Source organism: Camelus bactrianus, chromosome 25 (assembly GCF_048773025.1).
Source record: "Camelus bactrianus isolate YW-2024 breed Bactrian camel chromosome 25, ASM4877302v1, whole genome shotgun sequence".
In the NCBI taxonomy this organism is placed as follows: Eukaryota; Metazoa; Chordata; class Mammalia; order Artiodactyla; family Camelidae; genus Camelus; species Camelus bactrianus.
The window spans coordinates 22,697,395-22,708,782 of NC_133563.1; the positions used below are offsets into that span (position 1 = coordinate 22,697,395).

The 11,388-nt window shown below is 45.4% G+C and overlaps 1 protein-coding gene across 1 annotated transcript; it reads left to right on the forward strand.

Moving 5' to 3' along the window:
* The first annotated feature begins 3,234 nt into the window (after positions 1–3,234).
* CCN3 (cellular communication network factor 3) lies at positions 3,235–10,807 on the forward strand. Its single transcript, XM_010972589.3, has 5 exons — positions 3,235–3,457; positions 3,593–3,818; positions 4,904–5,158; positions 6,300–6,514; positions 9,307–10,807. The coding sequence occupies exons 1-5, from the start codon at positions 3,374–3,376 to the stop codon at positions 9,601–9,603; spliced, it is 1,077 nt and encodes a 358-aa protein (XP_010970891.1). The 5' UTR covers positions 3,235–3,373; the 3' UTR covers positions 9,604–10,807.
* The last annotated feature ends 581 nt before the right edge of the window (positions 10,808–11,388 follow it).

The following is an 11,388-nucleotide window of genomic DNA, read 5'->3' on the forward strand; positions in this document are numbered from 1 at the left end:
AGGTGATAACATCACCGTCACTGCTTTTTACTGGTTTCATGTTTAAGGTGGGGTTCTGTGCTTTATATTTCTCTTGCCTGCTATAGAAGTCAGTGCCAATATATTTTACATCTTTCATAATAATGAAAAAGATAAAATGACAACAATGGAAACCTTTGTAAAAAGTTTACCTTTATAACATATAGGAAGTTCTCTAATGTATTCTCTAAATGTAGTAGCATTCACTGATAAGGAATAAGAATATAAATCAATTGTCTGACACAGAAAGGGAGAAGTGAGGCTCTGGTGCCACATCTGGAGTAAGGGAAAGGAAGGAGAGAAAGAAAGAATAAAAGAAAGTCAGTCAGTCAGTACTTCCACCTTATAACCCGGTGAGGTCACCATCTCGGTTGGCAGCAGAGACCAAGCAACTCATGGAGAGTCTCTATGACAGTGTCCCCTGACGTCCCCAGAGACCCCAACTGACACATGGCGTATTTCAAACAGGAGACGATCACCAGCCTGTATGCCACCCTTAGACGCCTAGTGCCGGGAAAGACTAAGAGAAAGAAGGTGCCTGTCGGAGGCAGACAGGTGATGGCTGATGGGACCAACTTAGCCTCTCCTGCTGCAGAGGAACAAACAGCCTCCAGCTCTTTCTTACCTCATCTTATGCAAAGCAGAGACAAGTGACAAGACTTCAAGTGAGGTCTGCAGTGTCTCAAAAGTTCCAAGAACAACTGATCACTTGTCCCTCCCTGAAGTAGGTGCTGAGGGTATTTTGGGGACTATGATGTGCTCCTGTCCTCAAGGGCTCCCAGGCAGGAGAGGGAGACACAGAAATAGGCACGTTATTATTATTCAATGAATTGAGAGAAACAGGAGAAAAGCAAGGGATGCCAGGCCTGCAGAGAGGATGAACTCTGTCCCAGCATGGCAGGTTCTTGCCTCCTGGTTAACTGGGCTCCTGATTGTTTCATGACAAGGTTTCCATGGTGGAAAGATCGTGTCCTAGAGGTGGCAAAGCATGACCTGACAAGGTTGTCGTCAGATGGCTTCACTTTCTTTGTCCAATTGTTTCAATGTGGCTATCCTTATCTAGGAGCATCTATAGTAGATGACAGACTGGACATTCCTTCCATGGTGACAAGGTTGTCAAGTAAGCTGTTAGGGAGACCTTAAGGATGACATCTCTCTTATATGGAAGAAGCTGGCCGGTGGTGGGACAGACTGAAAAGCTGATACACAGAGAAGCAACAAGATAGAGAGGGGGAGCCCTGCGAGCCCGAGGCCCTGATCCTATTTGCCTCTGGGGTGTAGTAGCACCATTCCCACACCATTATTATGTGAAACACCCCAGCATCCATCCATTAAAGTCCTCTTTCTGAAACTAGCTCCAGTTTAGTTTCTATCACTTGCAACAATCAAGAGACCCGAGTGGCTGCTCACATTAGCCGTAACGTGACATTTTCTTCCTTGTCTTGAAGTTAGTTACATGTCTCCTCTCATCCTCCACCTTTCCAAGAAGAATCAGCCCAACCTCAATGCTGCCGGTTTCTCCTGGTCTTATCAACTCACACTCTGAACACTTGGCCAATATTCTTGCCTCCCCAATAGTTGTGCTCCTGGCAGTTCCATAACAAGGTTTCCCAAAGCTAGGTCCCACTTCCAAGGGCCTCGATATGCTGTCTACCAAGAATCTTCCCCAGAAAAATCTGACCAAATGCGTTGAGGGTGGGGGCCAAGAATCTATATTTTTCAAAAATACATCCTGGTTGATTCTGAGGTGCAGCCAGGGAGAAGAACCCGTAGGCCAGAGGGCCCACGAAGCCCGTCAGCCTGAAGAGTGTGTTGAGTGTCCTAGACGTGCCACGAATTAATCGTTCAATCTCTCAGCTAGCTTTACTGCTTAGTCTGCTTTATTTCAAAGAAAGCAGAATTAATAGGGGCTTGGAATGACTTCATCTTGGGGAGGGAGGTGTTGCAGGGGCAGACCTGGCCCCTTACACAGGCTGCCTTTGAGTTCCTTCATGCTGGAGACGGATGACGTAGAGGAAATGTGTTTCCTCTTAAAACCTAGAGTTACATCACAGGCCTGGATAATTTTTTGGAAAAGTGTCTTTCTGACACAGCTACCCTTGAAGGAGGGGTAGCTACCCCAGAGGCAGCAGCAAAGCTGAAATACAGGGAAGACATTAAAAAAAAAAAAAAAACCATCAAGCAGTGTTACCTTTGGAGCAGTCAAACTGCTCTCCTTCTCATGAGAGATGAAGTGTGTCACAGCAGCCATTTTTTGAAAGTAGATGCCAAATGGGAGAATGTCGCCTAAGTAAAGCAAGTGCCTCCCTTAATTCGCTGAGGTTTTGACAATGTCTGAGCTGAACCTGCTTATAAGCTCTCAAAGGCTCTTGCATTCTGTGCTGTTTTACACGAGACAGGACACAACAGGTGTTGCAAGGTTTCTCTCTACCAGGAAGAAAGTTTTTATTTACTTCAGGCTCTTATGTTTGCATTTCACTATGTTTTACTTGTATTTCTACCAAACCTGCAGAACTGGGGGTTTAAGAACCAGCAAGGCTTGGAATGATGAGAATCAAAAGAATTTTGCCATTTGGCCAATAGCATCCCCCATCCTGACATGAAGACTTCTTACATTTTCTATGCCACCGCCCTCCTGCCCCCCACCCCCGCCCCACTACCTTCTCCCTCCTCGGTTTCTTCTTTCCTCCCTCCCCTCTCCTCCCCCTACTCTCAACACATTCAAAGAGTGCCCTAAACCGTGACAAACTTGCATGTGCTTCCTTTATGACTAAACCCCTGGGCCTCTCGCCAGCCCCCTCACAGATGGTCCCAAACATCAGGCACCCCTTTCGGGGAGCCCCACGTTTGCAACCCGGCTTGGAACGGTCAGGGGGGAGAAGCGTGCTGGGGCTGGGGAGTGGCGGTGTCTTGGTCCTGCGGGAAGACGCAACAGCTTCCAGGAGGAAACGGGCGTTTCCTTCCCACGCGCTCAGCAAGCCCTGGGTCCTGGCCTCGGGCCTCCACCCAGCCCCTCCCGGCGCTCTGGGAAAAGCCAGTCGCCACACACAGGCACACGCAGGCCCCGGGGCCGCGCCCTAAGGAGAGCAGCACCCGCGGCCAATTGCCATGGCAACCCCGGGTTCGTTCCATTCCCCACCCCGCCGATCCCCCGCCTCCCGCCTGAGCTGCAGCCAACCGGCTTGTGCGCGTCCCAGGAGCGCGCTATAAAACCTGCGCGGTGGCGCTGGCGGAGAGGCCAGCCCGACCTGGAGCCAGGCAAGCGGAGCCAATCTCCCTCCTGGAAAGTCTCTCTCTCTCTCTCTCTCTCTCTTTTTTTTTTTATTTTGCGAAAGCGGCTGGAAAAAGCCTGAACATGCAGAGTGCGCAGAGCGTGAGTCTCGGTCTGCCCAAGCAGTGCCTCTGCCTGGCTTTCCTGCTCCTGCATCTCGTGGGACAGGTGAGTAGCGCACCCGTAAGGTGTCGCTGGTTACTCGGCCTTTCCGGGCGGCCCCAGCTGGATCCCGTGTCTCTCTGCCTTCGATGGTCCCTGCTAAGAGGTTTCTTCTTCTGGTCCCGCTCCCTCCCCCCTCAGGTGGCTGCGACTCAGCGCTGCCCTTCCACGTGCCCGGCCCCGTGCCCCAAGAAGCCGCCGGCCTGCGCCCCCGGGGTGAGAGCGGTGCTGGACGACTGCTCCTGCTGCCTGGTGTGCGCCCGCCAGCGCGGCGAGAGCTGCTCGGTGATGCTGCCCTGCGAGGAGAGCCGCGGCCTCTTCTGCGACCGCAGAGCGGACCCCAGCGCCCAAACTGGCATCTGCATGGGTAATCCTGCCCCCTCCGCCGCTTGACCTCTTGTCCCTCGGCTAGGGAGCTGCCTGCTCTTTTCCTTCCCCTCTTCACCCCTAAAGGGTGATGCGCAAATACTAACAGCGACGCAGTGGGTGTTACGTTTATCGTGCTCTGTGTGCCAGGCATGGTCTGGGGACTCGTGGGCTCTGGGGAGTGCCAGCAGCCAGAAGGGAAGCCTGCCCTCGGAGGTGAGAAGCATTCATCACTTGCGTCCCTGGAGAAGAAGCTAGATAGACGGGGAGCAGAACAGTTAAGGGCCAGTGAAATCATTTCCTTTGGACGTTTCCAGGGGCTGCCTGGGGGTAATGGAAGTCTGAGCTTACTCACACGGTCACAGTTCCCTTGACTGGGGCCGGCCAGGTTTGTTTTCACACCTGCAATTGTCCTGTTTGAGCCAAAGCATCCCCTACTCTCCTGAGACGACTCTGTCACTCCTGTCTGGGTTGTGAGGGAAATAAAAATGCAGGCAACCGGCCAGTCCAGGCTGGTGAAACGTAATCAATTGGGGATCAGTTTTCCACGTGGTGCCCCATTTAGTTGGAGGCTGTCCCAGCCTCCCTGGATAAGAGGGCTTGGAATAGTCTTTTAGTTTCTCATCTAAACTAGTGATAATTTATTGTGCTGGGATGCCAAGGAATCTTAATGCTCTTCCCAGTTTGACCAGTTAACCTACTTGGAGACTGTGAGGTGCACTGTTTTTCTTTCTAATTCTGAGCTACTGGAGTAGGAGAATCAAAGTTTCTTGCAAAATGACTTTATCGTTGGGAACAACAGCTGGGGGCCTTGGGAGTGTCACTTCATGGCTGTGCCCCTCTTTCCACATCCATAAAATGAGTGGCAGGACTGGGTGCTCGTGAGGGTTTCTTCTTGCTCTGGGAGGCCTCCATGAGGACATCTCTCTCCTGGAGATGAACCAGCATCCAGATGCCCTCAACTAGAAAAGGATGATCTGGGGCTTGGAACACTGTGCAGTGAATCTTACACAGCTTCACCAATGCATCGTGTTCTTGTTTTTCTCTCTCCCCTTCCCTGTCTGCCTGGCTTCCCCAATATCCTAGCGGTAGAAGGAGACAACTGTGTGTTTGATGGAGTCATCTACCAAAGTGGAGAGACCTTCCAGCCAAGCTGCAAATACCAGTGCGCCTGCCAAGATGGGCAGGTTGGCTGTGTGCCCCGCTGTGAAGAGGATCTGCTACTGCCCCAGCCTGACTGCCCAGCTCCAAGAAAAGTTAAAGTGCCCGGGGAGTGCTGTGAAAAGTGGATCTGTGATTCAAATGAGACAGGGACCTTGGGAGACCTCCAGACCCTTCCAGGTGAGAAACTCAGGATACCTGAAAATGATCACAGCCCACGATAAATGCAGGCAGGAGGCATGTGTGCTCTTTTGGATTTGCACTGAGAACCGGCTTCAGTTTCTGGGCAGTCAGTTGTGGAGTCCAGCTTGCCCACTGAGATCAAACAGCCATAAGGCTGATTTTGTCTTATTACACGGCTACTATTTATATTTTAGTCGATCCTACAAGACCCCTATTAACATTGCAAAAATAAAAGTGAAAAAAAAATCACTCTTTTCTGGATTCTGTACACAATGCACGCACTCCCAAGATCAGCCTCCCTGAAGAATGCCACTTATCCCTGGACACGTGTCACAGAGAAATGGTACCTTTCCAGGTGCTGCAGGAAGGATCAAGTGACACTTCAGGATCTTTGTTTTGCTTTTCCTTTGTTTTATCTTGTAAAAGAAATTGTTTTTTTGAAAAACAAAGACTCAAGGTCCAGTAGAGATTATTTTAGAAGCCATTAATCACCCAGATTATTTATGCTGGCAGTATGCAGAACTTTACAGGTCTTCTGAGGTCAGAAATGATCAGCTCTGACTTACAGATAGGAAAACTGCCAGGTAGGAGAGGAGATGTGCCCCAAGCCATGCGTGTTAAGTGTTGAGACAGAACTTTTTGTCATCAAGTCTCAGTGACTATATCCTAGAACCCAAACAACTAGTCCCACCTCCCTAAGGCAGAGTCTTGCTTTCAGCACGATTTTGAGTTGGTTGGTTCTACTTACTCATCCAGTTAAAATTTTCCCATGACCCTTCTCCTGTACAGAATCGCATATTGAAAACATTACAGTTTACAGAATGGTTGTTGATGCTATTCTGTGCTATAGTCTTAAAACCACTAAGCTTCTGAAAAGCAAGTTCTCCTAAGCTTCTTAAGAACAAGTTGGACAGTCATTCCACAAAGACTTCTTGGAGGCCAGCCATGTGCCAGGCATCGAGCTACCTGTTATGGGGTTTATAAATAAATACAGAGATCCAGTTCTGTCCCCTGAGGGCACCTGAATTTAGTAGGTACCGAACTGGATGAGACCCTCGTTCTAAGGATGGTTGAAAGGACCACTTTCGCATCACCACGTTTTACTCAACAGTGCTGTCTTTATTTATATATCCTGTAGCCTACAGGACAGAAGCCACTCTAGGAGTGGCAGTCTCCGACTCCAGTATCAACTGCATTGAACAGACCACAGAGTGGAGCGCGTGTTCCAAGAGCTGCGGCATGGGTTTTTCCACCCGGGTCACCAACAGGAATCTGCACTGCGAGATGGTGAAGCAGACTCGGCTCTGCATGGTGCGGCCCTGTGACCAAGAGCCCAAGCCACCGACAGATAAGGTACGAGCCTGGGGGAAGCCTCCCATCACAGAGGAGTTGGCCATGTCTCATTGGGGCCTGGGCTTTAGAAAGTCACTGCGATGCTAGTTGAGGTCAGCTCTTGTAAAGGGGTTTACTTTCTTGTCTCTTTAATATACTGAAATATCCCCAAGCAACTCACAGCAGGTAATGAGGGAGGGGCCAGACAACTATAACACTGTCCCGATTGAGAAGTCTGGCAAATATCATTTCATCCTGGAAAAAAATTGGCTACTCAAAGAAAAAAAAAATTGGCTACTCGCTGTTCAAGCATAGTTGATTTTAGAGAGGCCATTTCTGAGCTCAGCTTTCTACATCCCTTACGGTCAGTCTGTTTGAAGCAACAGAGTAGGTACCACATCTGCCTTACCCATCCCAACAGCCTACCTGGGACATACTGTGTGCTTGATAAACAACCACTGATGAATAAACGAATGGGTGTCTGGGAGTGATCTTCAGTATTTCAAAATGCCTAGTGCGACGAGTACATTTGCCAGCATAAGGTAACGTGCCAAATAAAATAGCACATTGCTTTCCTTTTTTGCTGGAATTGTATCAACTCAGTGTGTTAAGGCTGAGTATAAGGTATGCAGATCAGAAGCTCTGATTGGTTCTTGATGACATCACAGGCCTTGTGAGCAGAGCCCTAGATCAGATAAATGCAGTACCCAAATTGAACTAGTATATTGAGCTTTGAACAAACATAGGGCCAAAATAAAACCTAGTGATGAAAAATTTGCATCTCTCTCCACTGAGGCAACATCTTCATCTCATGCTTACGGGTGCAACTCTGGAGCCAGACAGCCTGGCTTTAAATCTGGGTTCCCACATGAACTAGCTGTGGGATCTTGGGTGATTTTCTTAACCTTTAAGCCTCAATTTCTTCTCTCGTATATAATGGGGACATTAACAGAACCTACCTCAGAGTTGTCGTGAGGATTAAATAGAATGAATTTGCAAAGTTTGGGCATAGATTACTCTGTTAACATGAGATATAGTTACTTAATATTAAACATCATTTGTGTTTGTTGGTAAAATGAGTCTCCAGTGGTTGCATTAATTATATGACTACTTAGCTATGTGACTTTTTGAGATCTGTTCTAACTTTATGCTTCTCCCACCAAGTTAGAATGAAAACCTAGAGACACTTCCCTCTGATTCTGTCCTTCTCTCTTTCTTTCTCTCTCTCTCTGTTTCTCTATCTCTGTCTCTGTGTCTCTCTCTCCTCTCTCTTACACACACACACACATACATATATATCTATATATATACACAGAGAGAGATGTTGCAGACTTTGTACCTTTTTCTGGATGTTGGCAAAAACATATGCTAAATATTAAATATTAAAAAGGAAGAAACAAGAAGCCTTTAAATATTGTCAAGGACACAGTAAGTAGTTTATTAAATGAGGCTCTTCTATGTCATGACTCTAAACTTTTGCTTTTTCTATTGTTTCTTTTACCCAAATGTTTATTTTTCTTCTAACGTGCACCCAGTTTGATATTGGGAGAGATTATATTTAAGCCATTCATTTATAATACATATATATTTCATAAAAGTCCCAGAAATTTGTTTGTAATCTAGGGAAATACTAGCATAATAATCATGACTTCCTTATCACTGAAAGACGCTTAAATGCTTAAGTGCTTCTCAAAGTGTGGCCCCAGACTAGAAGCATGGTCTAAGAATTTGTTAGAAATGCAAATTATGGGGGCTGGCATGGAACCTACTGAATCAGAGACTCTGGGTGTGAGACCCAAAAGTGTGTGTTTTGGTAAATTCTCTAGATGATTCTGGATGCCCCCTGAAAGCTTGCAAGCCACTTATTTAGAGATTCCAAGTCTCATCACTCCACAAGCTGTGGGCTTGTGTCTAGGAAAGTGAGAAGCAGTGGAGAATCGTGACAAATTAGGTGAAGAAATCTAGGTGGGAAATTAACATACAATCAGTGTCTTACCAAATGATCCATTTTGGGGTTCTCCATCAACTGTACTAATGGAACATTGAGTAAGCTCTCCACTTACCACGCCTTCATGGAAAATGACCTTCAATCCCACTGTCCCAGTCTTCCCTGAGGGCACAGTCTCATAGAAGGAATGGGCTCTGTGTCAGACAAATTCAGTTACTGGGTGTTTTCTGAGCACTTCAGCCCTCGGAGACTCATCTATAAAAGTTGTTACTTATGTGAAAGATTGCTCCTTGGATGAGTGATTGTTGTTAGTAAGGTGAAACGAGTTAACGTTTAAAAACTATTTGAAACATAAATAGACTTGCGGTGATACCAGATTGATTTCCTTTTTCTTTTTTAATACCTAAGAATATATTTGGCTAAAAACAATGCCAAAGCCTGTTGACGGCGGCTTGAAAAAAGCAGGTTTCTTTAACATGCGTATGCTTCCACCCTCATGCATATGCTACATGGTCAAAAGATGGTTAGACATAATTAGACATGGTTTCCACATTCTAGGCAGGAAGCAAAAGGAATGCAGGATGTAATTAAGAACTGCACCTGCCTGCAGGGCAGGCGATTTCCCAGAATCCTTTGGTTTACATATCATTGGCCAGAACTTTGTCACAATGCCATCTCAAGCTCCCAGAAAGTCTGTGGAAGCAAAGATCTATAGCAGACCACATTGCTCAAACAAAATTAACGTTCTATTAGCAAAGGAGAAAGAGCAATGGATATTGGGTAGCAAGTTACTCCAGATGCCTAAAAACGATCCCTCGGAGGAACGGTGGCCATTTCACGCCTCACTCCTTTTCTTCTTTCTCAGAAAGGGAAAAAGTGTCTCCGCACAACCAAGTCACTCAAAGCCATCCACCTGCAGTTCGAGAACTGCACGAGCCTGCACACCTACAAGCCCAGGTTCTGCGGGGTCTGCAGCGATGGCCGGTGCTGCACCCCCCACAACACCAAAACCATCCAGATGGAGTTCCAGTGCTCCCCAGGGCAGATCATCAAGAAACCAGTGATGGTCATTGGGACCTGCACCTGTCACAACAACTGTCCTCATAACAATGAGTCTTTCCTCCAAGACTTAAAGCCAAACACCAGCAGAGGGGAAATGTAATATGTCCCTTGAGACACACACCTACAGAGGCAAACTGTAGCTACCCACCATCAAATGAATATAGGAAAAATTACAAAGAATCAATAACCACCTCTGAGTCTCATATATTTTCTGTGGTCCTGTGAGGTCAGTTATATCTGTCTGTTTTTCATTGAAAGATATGATTAACTGTAAACTTGGAACCAGGGTAAGCTCAGGATAGTGCTTAGGGATAACTTACCTTTTTGTGGTGTTTTACTATACATGAAACTTAAGTAAATATTAGAAATCAGATATATGTTTTACTGTGTAGATTGTATCCCATTACACTCATGTTGTTATACACATGTTGCAATTTCAAGACAAGGTCACTGTCATGAATGACACAGTGAAGTCCAAGGTCATACTGAGAGTGTTATCATACAAGTATCTCACCATAGGTTAAAGTTTGACCCAAGGGTTCTCTGTTGAGCACTCTTTTTTGCGTAGCTCAACTCTGAACTTCAAATTCCAAGATCCGAAGGAACGTAGAGCTCTTCAACTTGAAATCCAGAGATGATTCGTTTTCTGTGTACGTAGAAAACAAGCTGTATTTACAGTAATGGAATGATTGTTCATTAAGTGCCCTGGTGTCATAAACTGGCTCCATTTCAGACAAATTGACTCCTTTCCTAATCAGAAACAGAAAACTCCCCCTAATACAGAGATGACCAGGCTCCATGTTTATATATGCTGGAGGCGCCTGGGTGGGGCTCATTAGTTTCTTAATTCAGAAGAAGCAGCGCATGTCAGAAGAGATTTTTCTCATCTTACTGATTATAAACTGAGGCCCAAAGCACCTGATCACAACCTTTGATGACTTTCAAATATGCTGGTAGTGGAATTTTGAAAAAGAAGAATGAAATCAATACGACTGCGGTGGCAAGATACCACAAACTCTGTGGGTGTTCAGAATGATTGCAGACATGCCCCAAACTTATCCTTAATTATGCAAACTCATGAGCAAGATATATGTGTCTACCTACCTGTATCTAATTTGTCAGGCTTTAAGATAGGCGGCAAACATAAATGTATACATCCTTCTAATGTCACCATATGTGTTCAGCTTTTCTCCTTTAAAGTATTTATATAAATATAAATTATACAGTTTTTTTATACTCTTTTTACTTTCTCTTATTTGTCAGATATTACTAAATAAATATGATCCTATAAACGTGTGACTCTATTACTTTTGGGCTTCTGAGTTGCTTATTGAAAATATAAAGATAAGTTAAATTAAAATTTGCTCATTAAATCAGACACCAAGCGACAGCATCTATTAACAGCAAAGTGGATATTTTTAGATGAGCTTACATCTTTGTATCAGAAGGAAAACAAAAGACAGCTCTTACTTAGTTCAGTGATCTTCATCGCCAAGGTCTCAGATATTCTCCACTCTTTTTACTCAATCTAATATCTGGAGCCTGACTTTTTTTCTCTGGACAACCTGCTAGACACCTCCATATATTAAAAATGGAACTTGTGATTGGACCAAGCAAAACTCACCTCCCTGGTTCTTTATCTAGTTAAAGTGCTCTCCATCCTCCCAACTACCAAGCTTAAATGGCCAGCATTTTTTTTTAATTGAAGTATAGTTGATTTACAATATTATATTAGTTTCAAGTGTACAACATAGTGATTCAATAGTTTTATAGATTATACTCCATTTAAAGTTATTATAAAATATTGGCTATATTTCCTGTGCTATACAGTATATCCTTGTATCTTATACTTATTTTACCCATAGTAGTTTGTACCTCTTAATCC

Coding starts and splice junctions, on each gene's coding strand:
- CCN3 (XM_010972589.3), top strand. CDS start 3,374: ATGCAGAGTGCGCAGAGCGTGAGTCTCGGTCTGCCCAAGCAGTGCCTC. Junction 3,819..4,903: donor CCAAACTGGCATCTGCATGG/GTAATCCTGCCC, acceptor CCAATATCCTAG/CGGTAGAAGGAGACAACTGT. Junction 5,159..6,299: donor AGACCTCCAGACCCTTCCAG/GTGAGAAACTCA, acceptor TATATCCTGTAG/CCTACAGGACAGAAGCCACT.